The sequence below is a fragment of the Asterias rubens genome, chromosome 5, assembly GCF_902459465.1.
Source record: "Asterias rubens chromosome 5, eAstRub1.3, whole genome shotgun sequence".
Classification (NCBI taxonomy): domain Eukaryota; kingdom Metazoa; phylum Echinodermata; class Asteroidea; order Forcipulatida; family Asteriidae; genus Asterias; species Asterias rubens.
In genome coordinates this window covers 19,380,553-19,395,878 of record NC_047066.1, presented here as the reverse complement: position 1 = coordinate 19,395,878, position 15,326 = coordinate 19,380,553, and the positions used below count along the sequence as shown (strand labels likewise).

At 38.5% G+C, this 15,326-nt stretch overlaps 2 protein-coding genes across 3 annotated transcripts; both read right to left on the bottom strand.

Moving 5' to 3' along the window:
* Nucleotides 1-1,636: 1,636 nt before the first annotated feature.
* Nucleotides 1,637-4,884, bottom strand: LOC117289865 (thioredoxin domain-containing protein 17-like). Its single transcript, XM_033771047.1, has 4 exons — nucleotides 4,689-4,884; nucleotides 4,114-4,195; nucleotides 3,583-3,664; nucleotides 1,637-3,194 (listed from the first exon to the last, which is right to left on the bottom strand). The coding sequence occupies exons 1-4, from the start codon at nucleotides 4,828-4,830 to the stop codon at nucleotides 3,123-3,125; spliced, it is 378 nt and encodes a 125-aa protein (XP_033626938.1). The 5' UTR covers nucleotides 4,831-4,884; the 3' UTR covers nucleotides 1,637-3,122.
* Nucleotides 4,885-6,291: 1,407 nt separating this feature from the next.
* LOC117290517 (nucleolar complex protein 4 homolog) lies at nucleotides 6,292-15,087 on the bottom strand. 2 transcript variants are annotated; one of them, XM_033771943.1, is made up of 11 exons: nucleotides 14,907-15,087; nucleotides 13,346-13,588; nucleotides 12,288-12,392; nucleotides 11,447-11,599; nucleotides 10,763-10,897; nucleotides 10,115-10,277; nucleotides 9,833-9,893; nucleotides 9,145-9,255; nucleotides 7,937-8,100; nucleotides 7,092-7,288; nucleotides 6,292-6,785 (listed from the first exon to the last, which is right to left on the bottom strand). In XM_033771943.1, exons 1-11 carry the CDS (start codon nucleotides 15,042-15,044, stop codon nucleotides 6,672-6,674), a joined length of 1,584 nt encoding a protein of 527 aa, XP_033627834.1. In that variant the 5' UTR covers nucleotides 15,045-15,087; the 3' UTR covers nucleotides 6,292-6,671. The 2 variants fall into 2 exon arrangements, with proteins under 2 accessions (XP_033627834.1, XP_033627835.1); XM_033771944.1 differs by lacking the exon at nucleotides 14,907-15,087 and adding an exon at nucleotides 14,758-14,802.
* Between the last annotated feature and the right edge of the window lie 239 nt (nucleotides 15,088-15,326).

The following is a 15,326-nucleotide window of genomic DNA, read 5'->3' as shown; positions in this document are numbered from 1 at the left end:
AACAAGGGTTTCCAACACATCATAGCTAAACATGTGCTTGTCCCCCCTAATAATTATTTGCAGTAAAAAAAATATACCGACACTACTGGTGGTTCTAAAAAGAACCGTTTTGTGGTGACTCACCCCCTCCTAGTCAGGCTTGACCATGTCCTCCTGCCAGGAGTAAAACTGTTTCTCTTGTTGCACAAAATTTGTTCCAAGTTTCAGCACAACTTCCGTCGCCCAGCTGCAGCCAGTGCCTTCGCCCAAGGCTGTATGGTCTCACTTTCTCCCGGCAATGTGGCGATTGGCGGACGCACTCGGGCGAAAAAGTGAGATGGTGCAGCATTTTCACTTCCGAAATTCAGCCATTTTACTCGTCCAGTTCCAGCTTCAAACAGTTTATATTTGGTCTATATCATTTAAGGCGTCCACTTTAGTCCATGGCTTGACAAAATTTGGCAAAATTGTGAAAAATTGCCGTAAATTAGGATAGCGAAATCCGAAGGAGTCGCAAGGTTATTCCATCCGTTCTAACGTGTGATAATTACACCAAATGAAAAACAAAGAAAATGCCTTGGTGGACCGTTTACTCAAGATTATTATTTCTACGCGAGGCGTTTATTTTCTTTAAAAAAGTAAACAAATGTAGATTTTTAATAAAAAGGAAGATTTATTTCTTCAAAAGTAACCCAAATAAAATAACTTGGGAAAACTTAATTGTGTTGGTCCTTCGCTTTCCGATGTTTTCTCAGTAGAGGCGCACTTTTTTTCACCAGTGCGCGGAAGGAATTTAGTGTTCTACGGTCACGAAAATGTTGTCCGTGAAACTTTGAGCAGAAGCGGAGGCATTGGCATCGTGGGGGGGGGGGGGGGTCTTGGCATCGCGGGTATATCATGTACGTGCACGGACGACCGTAATCGGCAATTATTTTATTTGGTGGGGGGGGGGGGGGGGGGGCAAAGCCAAGCATCCCATAATGAAATTTTTTGTTTGCCACGGTAGCAAAGCAATCCCGGTCATCGTTCACACATTATAAACAATTTGTTGTTTTCTCTCTTTTTGTCTTTCTTTTATGTGAGCACTATTGCGATTTTTTAGGGAGGCGGGCAAGGGGGGGGGGAAATGTTGTCTACTCCCCGAAGACAGCAATAACCCTCCACCTTCATTAGTGTGCAGAATATAAGTTCATTATTAAGAATAACTAACTAGTGTGTCTTAAGATATTAATTAGTTTAAACTGTGATGGTGCAAATGACAAACTATTATGACAGTGTAAAGTTAGTCTGTCTAGAACATAATTGAATGGCTTAATGCATACAAAGCCTTTCTCAGTCATCTGAAAGCACATAATTCACAAAGGGTGTTTTTATTAATTTCATTGTTTTCTTTCAACTTTTGATGTCCAACTGAGCCCCAAATTTCACAAGTTTGATATTTTTGTATGCATTTATTGGGATACACGTGAGAATAAAGGTGTTTGAAAATTACCAAAAGTATACAAGCTGCCTTTAGAGGTTTGCTACATGATTAGTCATGGTCAGAAAGCTTTACTTGGTGTAAACTTGATAATACTAGTACCAACTGCCTCAAAACATATTTATAGTAAAATGTCATGCTCTCTGCAAATAAATTGTCACTCAAACTCAGTTCTTGTTTCGATTGTAAATCAGAATATATTTTTATTTTGTAGTTTTATCTAAAACACGATTATCTGGATAAAATTTTAACGAATGTCATACTAAGACCTTAAGACCTGTGCTACAACAAATGAAAACAAAGTAACATAAGTACATAATGAGTTGCATATACATTGTGCACCTTTAAGGTTCGAAAAAGAAAAAGATCTATCTCTGTAAGCACAAACAAAAGCAACAAGAAATGGAAGGAATTACTAAGTGTATAAGATCTTCTAATAGCTAATTTTTTAATGCATGCAGTGTTAGGGTATAAAGTATCATAAAAAGCTACAGTGCATCATGTTTTTTTTTAGCTGTTGGTCTGACTTTACAAGCCAAACCTCTATGAACTAGTACGGTCTTGATGACCTAGACTATACAACACTTATTAAGGCAAAATTACACATCCTCTTTATAGAAGTCTCATCACTTGAAAATCAATCACAAGATATTACATGTATTGCAATTCTGATCAAACTGGCTAAAACCAGTTCTACAAGTTCTCCCTCCTGGCTAAAACTGCCTAGATCTCAATTGTCATGAAGGTACTACACCACAGATCTGTCTGTGCACACGTAACTCTTCAATTCTGGCAAGAACTGGCTAGAACTGGAAGGATCTGGATGGTTCTGGTCATTGTTTTTCTCTTTTTAAATACCTTGATTTTAATGTAGCTGGCCAGAGCTGGCCACGATATGGAATGCCAGCTCTAATTAAAGTTAAATTTAAAGATACATGCAGTACTCATGCTTGTAGTACACTTCAATTCCTAAATTCTTTACTACAGTTAGGCTTGAAAACAATGTTATCAACATTAAATGTACAGCTCTACATAATAGATCTTGGTAGAACAGGGTTGAGTCTGGGATTGCTTAAATGCGAAGGGATGGGGGTTAGCACTGGCGTAGGCGAGGCATTGCATCTCAGTGGGGGCGCAGGGGTAAAGTTTTTCAAAGATGAGGGTCATGAAGTGCACTTCGGGGGAAAAAATTGTCTCGTTTTTGAAGGCACTACACAATCTTTTTTTGGGGGGGATGGGGGGTGACCTGGGGACACTGGAAAATTGTGTGGTGGGAGGAGATATGCACCCCAGGGTACCCCCTCCCCTTGCTATGCAGCTGGGGGTTAGGTGTTTTGGGAATAATATCTTTGGAAATTTGGGATTCCAGCCACACACACATAACCACACGCATTATAAACACCTGCAATTGAGGACCTCCTATTGTCCCTTGTGCGAACTTTCCGGTTGGGGACCTTCACCCAACTAGGTGCCCTATTGTCCCATTGGTTGTAGGTCATCAGGTTGACTGTGCATATCTAACTAGTACATGCATACATTATAACTGGATCTATATTCATTTAATTATAGTCAATCAGTTTAGCCAGTTCTAGTCAGAGCACTACCTACATGGTCAGAGGTATCCACCAAACAGGAACTGTCTCATGGTATAACTACTCCATAATTAATCATCATCTTCAAACAACATCTTGACAAGGTCCGCTTTCTTGCAATCTTCTTCAACCAACCGCCTCGACTGGAAACAAAAGAAACGATGGAATAAAATATTACTCTTGATACAGCAGTATGAATGACTGAAAGTTTTAAATTTAAATCTAGTATAAACTGCAGGCCTTAAAATAACCCATGGTGTCCTGCCCACAGCAATTGCCCTGTGTTTTGCAGTGGTGCCCTTTGCACTGTTCCAATACAAATTTGCGTTTCCCTCATCAGAAATGAAACTTTCTTACAAAAAGAGGAAATGGCCAAGCCGACACTTAACTTTTGTAAAAAAAAAAAAAAAGAGGAAATCCCAGCTGATCAGCTGAAAAGTTGCATGCATGCCCCTGCCTCATGGAGGTTTCCGTACCAACAGAGAGAAAACATTGCTGTGCCCCTTCAATATCTGTACACATAATACTTACCGATCCCCATTTGAGTAGTGTGGGTATTGAAGTTAACTTTAGCTTGTTGTTTGTCCGAAAGCCATTTTCAGAATTTTTCCAGCTGTAAGAAAAACAAAGATCTAGAATTAGTTTATAGTTGAAAACAACAAATGGAATAGGAAAGAATTTGAAAAACAAAACCTGTAAGATGAAGTATATCTGGACAATATAAATATGGTTAAACAAAATGTTGTAATGGAAAGTGGTAATGGAAAGTGTACAATTTGGTGCAGGTCAATTTTCATGAGCAGAGACTCTTGCCAAGCATTTTTGACATGGCATTGTACTGTTGAGAACAGTTAAAAAATCAAAGTTGACCGCTGCTCAACTCTTGCAAAACATTTGCAGAGAAAATAGAGTTATTATGACAACAAATTTGCTTTGCATTCACATTCGCAGGAAGTATAAACCAGGTTCTAGTCCGTCAACTTTATAAATAAAAGCATAGATCAGTAATGTGAATTAATCAACAATTACAGCAATAAAATTCTCAAATATTTGTTTACTTACAACTGTCGATCTCCAACTGAGCAATAAATGAAGACCGTGTCTTCAGGGGCCGATTCCAGGCAGGATAATACAACCGGTTCAGCTGAGGAAAGAATAGCAAAGTACATTGTTCTGTTATTTGTTAATGCTCACAGTCACACTAACTACTAAGTATGTTTTGCAAAATCTTGTTTGTGTGATTTTTCACAACCAAGAGCCACCACCAACAAAAACTGTATCTACCTAACTTAGTCACGATTAGACAGTGCCAAAACTACTTGTTGAGGATGTGGTAGTCCTGAGTACTGGCGGACTGTAGTTTTGGAAAGTAATGAGTTTTTTTTTATTTATCTCAAAATTACAACTTACATCTCATACGTTTTGACTCCTATTCAAGTCATATGTCATGGAGGTAGAAAGAAATGGTCCATCCTTCCACTACCCTTTTTCACTATTTTTTACCCAAATAAGTGTCTCATTTTTTGAGTAAAACGGGTTCCCTTTTTGCTCTTTATTTATATTCCAACCACCACTGCAGCATTGTGCATCTCATTGACTCAATCATGATTGACATCGAATAAATAAAAAATGCTCACCGTCAACACAATCGGAACACCAGCTCGTCCCGGCAGCATCTTTGTCACCAGAGAAGAGGATAAACAGAGGAACCTTCCCTTGATATTTCTCTATTACAGCATTGCACTCATCCAGCCCTCGAACTGTCTCTTTTACGACCATTTTTGCAAGATAACTCTAGCCGACGACGTAGATTTTGTGCAGCAAAAAGCTCCTTATAATTGAAAACAGGCACCCAATGTTCTCAACCAATCAATTAACGTTACAACTCCACCTGTTTTTGGGTATCCGTCTAAAAATGTGGCAATTTGTATCGCCCCCTCTGTTGGCGAAGTATGAACAGTGGAGAAAACGCTTGCGCCATCAAAGATAAAAATAACTAGACAAATTAATGTTTTCATTAATATTATTGTTAATTAACGAGCACATGTTACTGCAACAAACTTCCAGGCCAGAATTAGTGTTGCTGATCAGTTCATTTGTTACCATTCAACTAAAAAAAAAGTATTATTAACCAAGTATCTGTAGCATTATGAGCAAGGTGAACCATAAACCAAAACAAAACAAATCTTTAAACAAATTAACGACTTACTTATTAGGCCTATTATCAAACCCTTTCCTGCATGCATTATCATCATTTGCATGAAGAGCTTTGGTCCCAGTAGGTATAATGCTTTAAGGTGAAAAGAAAACAAACTCTTGCACTTTAACTAGTCACAAATTTGAGTACTCTCTAGACTTGCAGACTAGATCGACGGTTAGGTTTTTTTAGTCTGCTTTTATCAAATCAAATTTCTGGTGTATAATTAATGAGTAAGGTTACAGACCACACAAAACAAAACAATCTTCAAACAAAATAACCCATTCGGTTTAGAAAATTTATTATCAAATCCTTCCATGAATTATCATCTTTTTGCTAGAAGAATGATACATTCATCTTGCTTTTGCACCATTCGAGGCATCTACACTTACCAAAAGACAGGGGAAATAGCTTGGTATCTTATTGGGTGCGATGATGAGTATGCTAATACATATTAAAACTGCATACAGGGAAAAGTACAAGCATAGGGAAATCATGTTGAGGGTCCTCTACAGTGAAGAGTCTGTGTACATAATGTGTCATTTTTTTCGCGCATTGAATTTCCAAATTAATATCCATTCGGGTTAGCCAACTAAATTTGTCTATCTGCAGGACACCTGGGTTTGAATCCCAGTCATGTGACACTGTTGTCATAGACTGACCCCCAAAATATAATTGTTTTTATTCACCTGGGGGTAAATGAGAGCCTAGTGGTGGTTCTATGAAGGATGACACCTTACTCCTACATATAATTAAACAGGCAATAAATAACTGCAGGTTAGACAGACTCTGACCCTGCTCAAGACCCTGATTGAAGACGCCGGAGTAATCAACAAGGAGGAGCTAAGTAGGATTTGAAACTTTGCATGGTGGAAATAAGATATAGAAGAGTTTGCGGTAACACCATGTAATAACAATCTCTAAATGAGTTGGGGTGGTTCTGAAAAGAACCATTGGAGTTAATGTAATAACAATCTCTAAAATGAGTTGGGATGGTTCTGAAAAGAACCGTTGGAGTTAATCCAACAGTTCTTTTCAGAACCACCCCAACTCATTTAGAGATTGTTATTACATGGTGTTACCGCAAACTCTTCTATATCTAAGGAGGAGCTAATCAGCTGTATGCAGGATAGAGTTGTGTGGCGTGTCAGACATAGAGCCCGACTCAAACATGCGGCAACGCGACAACTTGGGTCGACTGATTTCTTTCTTAGACAGAACAGTGTGGAAGGCTTCTCAGTAATCGGACCCTTCTGATCGCCATAAGTAAGGTTATTGAAGCACAGGCTGCATACTTGATCCCGAGATAGTTCTTGAAAGAATGAAGTAGGTAGCCCTATGATCAGGGTAATAAACCTTTTATGCTCCGTGAGGAAGAGTGTTAAGTTTTTATATATTGTAGCCAATTTCTTCTTGACTGCTTTTAGTCGTAAGCAAAGAAGTTTGAAGTGTCGTCTTTTTTGCCAATGAGTCCTTTCGGAGGCTCAAATTCCATGTGAGCCGTTTTCATCTTTTTCTTCACCACCCAGTCAATCATCTGATGAGAAGACAAAATTAAAAGAACATTTATAAGAAACACAACATTGAGATGTGTTGGTGGAGGTTGCAGAAAAAAAGATTTACAAAATTTATTTAAGTAGGCAGGGAAACAAAGATCATAACTCATAACATACAAACTGGGAAAAAAGTTCAGACAGAAACGTTGTTTATGAGAAACTTCCCCTTTCGAAAATTATGCAGAGAAGTGTACGGTTAAGTTATGCAAACATACATTCATTCCAACAATCACATACTGTGGACAAATTAGTCATGATAACCCTATAAATGCAATGGTGCAACCTACCTCACTTGTAGAAAGCTCCAGGTACTCTGAGATCTCCCATTCTACTTTAGGGAAGGGTTTGTCAATCTTGGAAGCAGCTGTAGCGACCCCGGGGTGGTAGTGTGACTTGAGGGTTTCCAACTCCCAGAGGGAGCTTTCTAAAGCCTTGCTCTTTGCTGGGTCTGTCTCATCCATTATGTATGGATCATCCGCAATTTCTAAGACAAGAATTAAACACCGGATTTAATACAACTTGAAACTGGACAGTATGATAATAAAAATAGTGGTTTTCTTATATAGGGTGAATATCCGTCACTCAGTGACGCTCCTGCAAAGTTTGTGGGACTATGTTTTGAATTAAGAGACCCACTCCTTTTCGAAGCACTATAAAATGGTTAACAAGGTGCTGTGGCACAATATGCTGCCAGTCAAACCAGGAACACCGAGCGAACCCGCTCTCTCTTGAACAAGTGCACTGAGATCTTTTAGGTGCGTTACACAACACATGGGACCAACGGCTTTACCTCCCATTCAAAGGACAAAGCATCATGGTTAAGTGGCTTGCTTAAGGACACAGGTGTCACAACTGGGACTCGAACCAACATTCTGCTAATCAGAAACACCAGAGTTTAAATCCAGTGCTCTCTTATTCGCTACACCATGACACACCACGATACGCGACCTGGATTTTACTTTCCCCAGGTCACGCCTTCATAGGTGTGACTGATCAAGACAAGAGGTCAGGCTAAGCACGCTCTACAAATGTGAACAAGCAACACCCGCACGGCATAGCCAACCACTATGTCCATCACTGAGCATAAGGCAATTTATAATTAATAAATGAACAAAAGAATGTAATAATTTACCTGAGGGACCGTCTGTTCGCTGAATCAAAACCCGACAGCTCCTGTGTCTCAAAAGTAGGTTACAGACAAAGGGAATGACCATCATCAGACCAGCAGGGGGCGCTGTGAGGGCTAGACGAGAAAGACGTTTTGCGCAGGCAGCCACCAAATAAGCTGGTAAATACCTAGACAAAATTATATAAGTTATATTCTTGTTACCACATTATTAATTTGGTATGATGCAAATGTTTGTATTTTGCAGTCTTACAGCTGGTTTAAAGTGTAAAAATACACAATGTAAAACTACAAGAGCCAAATTATATGCATTGTCACAGGTAAATAATAGGCCTACAATTCACAATAAGGTTAATATAAGGCACAAAAGCCTCTGCTTCACCTTAACCTAATTGTTGTCCTACCTTAAACTTCTTAATATCTGTAACTATCTAAATCATTGTGAACTTTCAATTTGTTCATATCCTAAGTTACTATGTATTACTGTGAACTACTCATAATTTGAATCTAATTGACAAACTTTGTTAAAATGTGTAAATGTAGGGCAGCAATAACAAATAAATGTGTAAAATGAAAATGTGCAAAATGATACAAATAAAACAACAGCAAATTTGTACAGTAACCATGGGTACATAATCATTAATGCAATATATATGACTAATGCACATATAACAACAGTTGCCCCATTGAGTACAAAATATACAATTTGTGCAAAAAACAAATTGCAAGGTTTACCATCATGGGTAATGCAACAAACATGTACATACAAAATATGATCAATGCACAGATAACAGAATTATTTTGACAGTTAACGGATCGTGTACATAAAGCAAAATATACAATTGATGCATACATAAAAATAACCAATTTGTAAGGTTCACCACGGGTTATATGCAAAATACAATGCAAATGTCAAGTGATTCATAATACACAGTGTCAAATACACAGTGCAAATGTTACAACAGGATATAAAAACGAGCAATTTGTAAGGTTTACCACGGGTAATGCATGAAATATAGAAGGCAAATATTCAAATGGTAAGTATGAAGGTTATTAGCACAGCTACTGGTGTAAAATATACAGTGCAACAGAAAACAAATATACAACAGAAACAGTATAAATACAAATCAGCAATGCAAAGATTTCGGATATGCCATATAAGACGTTAAACTGAACATAGTAGGTATTGATCGAGTTGCAAAAGAAATACTTACGTTGAGCTGAGGAATAAATCTGCAAGGTGAAAAAATCGAGCTCGGAACTTGACATGGAAGATGCTTGGTTCAAACAATGCATACAGCTTCTTGTAGAACTGCGGATATTCCCTAAAAAGGAGTTTAAGATTTGGGAAAACACACAGCGAAAACAAAAAACAGTCAGGTGGTTTGAAGGTTACAATAGCTAGCTGTTGGTTTCAATATGCAAATAACCATCCTACTACAGGTTCATCAGCATATTTCTTGAGACAACCAACCCATACCTCAATATGCCACAACAGTAGCATTTTTAGGTACACACATCCTCACATAGAGAGTAGAGCCATTGCCTAAAGTACTTCAATGAGAGTGGTTAACTGGAGAAGCCACTAGCTGTGCTCAATTCGAACTTGAATTTTGGCCACTGCAACCCTTTGTCAATTTCTGTTTTGGCAATGTATAGCACTGATTGGTGAAACATAAAAATACAAAGACAGGATAGTGTGGTTTGGGTTAAGACTGGGACTCAAACAACACTCTGATGAAAAGCACCAGAGCTTGAGTCCAGTGTGCCACTTCGGCCACGACAAGCCAAAGTTGACATCAAATGGCTTCAAATGGTTGGTCAACTCACTGGAAAATGTAGGACAATTAAAGTTATACATGTGTGTAATACACAGAAATTTGCAAAGATGCTGAAACTTACAAATTGTGCTGACTGATGAGGACAAACAATCCATTGAGAGCCAACAGACTAACTGCACCTCCTGAAAAACAGCAGATAATGAACAAAAACAGGTTCAACTTTGAGATACACAAAGTGAGAAGACTGGTCTTTGACAATTACCAAAGGTGTCCAGTGTCTTTAAGAAACAGCAACAAGAGAAAATATCACAAATTAATATCTGACCAAAATTGAGGGAGATTGTAAGGAGGTCCTTGAGCAGGAGTGTGGGTTACAAACCAAACAAAAAGAGAAAATACTGACCAATATTGTAGGAGAACGTTAGGAAGTCTGTCAGTAGAAGTGGGTTGGTCATATGTGGCATTACAGCATCATGGAGAATAACCAACGTCTTCTTGTAGACAGACGGCGGAAGAGGAAGTCCAAGGAATACAAGCCAAGAATCACTGAATAATTTCCGATGCTCCTGGAACAGAAAACAAATCATGGAAAATATCAGTGTAAATGCGGAGGATATTGTGGATAATTAAGCAATTTATCATTGATTTGAAGAACATTGAGGATATTGTGTATAATTAAGCAATTTAGTATTGATTTGAATCAAGAAATCATCTAAATACAGACAGTCACTTGATGTCTAAACACTATACAAAAGCTTGTAGTTTAAAGTCTACAACAACATCAACAACCTAATACATTTAACCCATTCTACCAAAGCATACATCATTACTCAGGGCCTTGTCGCACGAGGCAACTTTTACAGACAACTTGGAGGTAACCAACTGCAGTGCATGCTACAGGACCACACATGAGTCGTTTTTAAAATTGTCTAATATAGGCCGGTCTCTGGCGTTATTCACAAGCCACAAAGTGTGACGTCAGATGTTCAGGCTAGGGGTTGTTGAGAAGGCTTAAGAATAGGCCTACTTGAGGGTACATCTACATGTGTACCTTGAAGGATGTAACTTTAACATCTGCATCTTCATCTGGAGGTTTACATAGGAAGTTAGTGATGTCCTCCTGAGACGTTGGCATCGTCAGCTTTTCTAGAAGGGCGAACATGTTGGTGCAGAACATTGCGAGGTCCTTTAGAAACAGAAAATATATTATATATTAATGGTTTATTTAATCTGAATAATAACAACCAGAAGGTTGACAACATTCAAATTTACATAATAAACAGGCAAAATCTATACACAAACACAATTTATGTTTTTGAAAATAAAAATTAGGCAAAAACTGGAACCAAACAGAAACAGAAACACTCAGAACTCAGTTTTATTGTTACTGACTACATAAAAACGTTATACCTCAAAACCAACATGTCAGTTGAAAGGGCGCAATTAGAGTATCCATTTGATTTGAAAGTATAAATCCTTTTAACTGAGTGGGTGTGTTTACATTGAATAACTTGGGTCATTAAAATTAATGAATGGGCACTTAATCTGCCCCACTGTAAGCAGCATAACTAGTTTGAGTGGACTTAATCGAATAATGCCCAAACTTTGGCCATTATCCAATTAAGTCCACTGTTTGGAAAAGAAATTACATGGAGATAACAGGTGTGAGTTGCCAAACGAAAATTATGCTTTATTTTAGCCTCTTTCTTTAAAGGAGCCTTCTTGTAATGCTTACCTTTTTATCAACCTCCTCATTTAAATTGGTGGCGTGATATTTGATCTGGGCGAGAACGAAAAATCTGACATCATCATACTCCAAGTATTCCTGAAATCTTGCAATGAGCTTTGTCATGTCTTGCCTCCTAGATAGGAGCTTCCGTACAACATGCTGTTTTTAAACAGAAAGTAAATTTAAAAGGAGGGTCAGGCCTGTGTACTGGTACTTCGTTTTTGAAAGGGCAGGGAACCAAAGCATTTTCTCCTTGATAAAGGGCACCCTATGAGGAAATTATAAATTTCTACTGGAGCATTTCAAAGGCCCCAAGGCAATGATGAGTGGGCATAGAGCCAATTGCCTTTGTTGCCTCCTTGAAGTATCAGGCCTGGAGGGTCATATATTGGTGTTTGACAGCATAATAATGGTCTATAGACGATGTGACCTATGTTTACATTCAAACCGCCCCCTGTTGACAAAACACTGCATACGTCATATTTCGCCGGGCAAAAAGACGCGTAGTCATGGTAAGATTGCATACACTTTCTAGCTGGCTGCCAGAACACAAAGGTTTTGCCCAGCGGTATGCGCGCGAATCATAGTATGGTTTTCGAGTGACGTCAGAGGTCACCGCGTCTATAGATAAAAGTATAATGAAAAGTACATACTTAAGCATTGCAGCAGGGAGCAAAAAGGGTTAGGGTTAGGTTAAGGGTACTTCCATTGATAAATCTTTAGAAAGTTTTAGAGAAACTTTTGAAAGGATATCAACTTCATGATCTACATTTAATTCCAGGCCAGTAATAGGCTTGTGGTCTGAAATGCCATCTTTATTAAACACCACTGAAAATAATATACTTACATTTAGAACATCGGCAGGGAATGCATATCGCTTTGCAACACTCTTCTTCAATGGATGGTTGGACTCGACCTGCAGCAGTTTCATCAAACTACACAGGGCTAATTCCTGTAACCAAATAATGAGCAAAAATTAGCAGAAGAAAAATCTTTTTCCCAAAGAATCAAAGCACCGCAAACTATTTATATGTCAAATATTTTGGTTTACTTGCTGTCATTTGTAGAAAGAGAGAAATTGACGGACTTTATTGCTGGCTTAGGAAAAGACCACAAGACTGCATGGCTTCTTTTGTATGTAGCTCGACATTTTTTGCTGGACCAGAATTTGTTTTACAAGACCATAATCAAAATGAGTTTGAACTAGCACTCTGAAAAGATCTATTTCATTTATGTTTATACTTTCAAACTTCTGTTGCTTATCATTCATTGCATTAATGGTTCTGCTCCTATATATAACATTTCTTTGGTTAAAGCTTATACTCCTGTGCGATCTCTCCGATCTTCCAATACATGCATGCTTCAAGTTACTAAGAGTAGCAAGTCAGGGGGCGATAGGTCATTTTTCCCATGCTGGACCCACACTCTGGAATGACTTGCCTCTACAAATCCGCAATATTTCTAACATCAATACTTTCAAGGTTAAGTTGAAAACCACTTTGTTTAATCTCGCCTATATGTAACTGGTCTATTTGTCTTTTTTCCTTGCTGTGTGTGGTTCCCCCTCCTGTGTGCCTTGAGCACCTCATTTTGGTGGATTTTGGCGCCCTATAAATATTCTTTATTATTATTATTATTATTATGTGAAAGTGTACTTCGATACTATTGGAAGGAAATAGAAAAATGTAATTATCTCATTAATTTTTTCACAAAAGTTATTACACAATGAAGTAGGCCTATTTTATTAAAATGAAAAACACAAGACCATCGAGCTTGTCCCACTTAGATTTTATTGGCCCTACGTTAAAATCACAGGGCTCTGGTCTGATGTGGTCCAGTCATATTTTCGATGATTATTATCTACTAATTGGTTTGTCATACAAAAATCAGTCCGGTCAACCTCACCTGAACAGCAGTGGCATCTGTGAAGGCTTCTATCAAGCGTGAAATACATCTCAAGCAGTCTTTATATCTCTTGTGAAGCCAGTCCTTGTACTGCTCTTCTGGACTGGCCTCTGTGGTCTCTGTGCTTTCCTCCTTAGGCTTTGTCTGTGGTTTGCTGGATGTCATGGCATCTCTGTTGAACAGAGTGGTGAACACATGCACAAGGCTCCCCAAGGCGGCACTTACTATGTCTTTGTTGTCAGACTGCAATAATGCAAGAAATAAATATTAATAAACAGCTTCCAATACTAATATTTATAAGGTGATGTTTGCAGTAACACTTCTCAAATCTCATTTTCACATGGTGTTAACGCAAGCAAACCTTACCTTCTTCCACCATGCAAAGTTTCAAATCATTGGTATTAGGCCTACTATTACTACTGTAGGGTCCTACTACTTGCCGTCAACTCGCCGTCAACTCACTTGCGCCGTCAACTCACCGTCAACTCCTCCAATATACATTTAAAATCCACAAAAGAAGCATAGAACTGTAAAGTATCAGCTCAAAGAGCATTCGCGTAAGTTTTAGGTCATATTTCGGAAAAAAAATTGATTTTTTTTCTCGTGAAAAAAAATTCTCGAAGCCAAAAAACTGTCGGCCGCCATCTTGCTTTTTCACAATGATTAGTCTTGGCCCATGATGTCAATGATTGGTACTTTTTTTTTATCAACACAAAGTCGTTTTTGTGAATGAATTTGTACCGAAAACCATGAGAAATATGTAGTTTAGCCCAGACTTAACACTTCCGTGCCCCCTTTTTATAGATTTTTCATGTAAATTTAATGAGTTGACTGCACGAAAATGAGTTGACGGCGAGTTGACGGCAAGTAGTAGGACCGCTACTGTACTACTATTCGAGACCTTTAAGATACTCAGGGGCCTTGAGGGCTTGAACCCTGAACACTTCTTTGATTTGTCAACCGTGCAGCACAGGGTCACCAACTTAAACTGTACAAATCAAGATCCAACCTCAACCTCAGGAAGTTCTGGTTTACCCAGAGAGTGGTCAACTACTGGAACATTCTCCCTCGAAAAGCAATTGAAGCTTCAAGTGTGAACATTTTCAAGGGACATGTGGATAAATTCCTAAAGAACGTCGGGGGGCTCTACATAAGCTTATCTAAGCTGTCTGCCCCAGTAACCAGAACCACCGTCTCCTCCCCAGTTGTGTGATGGCGTCGGTGGATTCAAGTAAGTCAAGTAAGTAAGACAATTGTTTGATTTAATATTTTAATAACAAGTTCTCCATGATCTGGTTGTATTAAATTTAAAGCGGTCATTAATTTTTAGTGTCTTTGATGATTGACAGTTTTGTTGATATTTTGTCTTGATCTGATTTGAAAGAAAGTTCTGAAGATCTATTTCTATTTACTATATTTTATGGCACAACACTTAATAATGAATTCCTCTGCCCTAGTGTGCACTACTGTACTGACTACGTTCGTAAACGTAGATCTGTGCTGTGTACACAGTGTAGTGTAGTGTGTGGGGACGAAAGAAAAAGGGCCTTATTATATTTACCTGGACTTTCCTAAGGCTAAGTAGCTCTACCAGAGAGTTGGCATTTTCCCGGCTACCAAGGAACAATTTTTCCTGCTGTTTGATACCAGAAATAACCGACTTCACTTGTTTCTTGGTCATTTTCTGAGACTCCATCATGTGCTCACCGAATTTACACGCGGGCGCCGCCTTATTAGTTAAGCTTCCGTGTTCAGACCTCTTGAGGGCGCACCAGCTTGAATTATTTTAGCAAATTATTTTATCTCACCAGACATTATTTTATGCCCCCTGTTTCGGGGAGGGGCAGCAATAGTGGTGATATGGACACCATAGTTAACTTAATTATAATATATAGGCCTACCCACAACTACTCTTGTGTAGCCTACATAAGCGCAGCACCAACTCAACAAACAAAAAGACTTAATAAATAAAAGTTTCTTT

Coding starts and splice junctions, on each gene's coding strand:
- LOC117289865 (XM_033771047.1), bottom strand. CDS start 4,830: ATGGTCGTAAAAGAGACAGTTCGAGGGCTGGATGAGTGCAATGCTGTA. Junction 4,196..4,688: donor GTGTTCCGATTGTGTTGACG/GTGAGCATTTTT, acceptor TTCTTTCCTCAG/CTGAACCGGTTGTATTATCC. Junction 3,195..3,582: donor CACTACTCAAATGGGGATCG/GTAAGTATTATG, acceptor TTTTGTTTCCAG/TCGAGGCGGTTGGTTGAAGA.
- LOC117290517 (XM_033771943.1), bottom strand. CDS start 15,044: ATGATGGAGTCTCAGAAAATGACCAAGAAACAAGTGAAGTCGGTTATT. Junction 11,600..12,287: donor TCCCTGCCGATGTTCTAAAT/GTAAGTATATTA, acceptor GTTTAAAAACAG/CATGTTGTACGGAAGCTCCT. Junction 6,786..7,091: donor TGGAGCTTTCTACAAGTGAG/GTAGGTTGCACC, acceptor TCTTCTCATCAG/ATGATTGACTGGGTGGTGAA.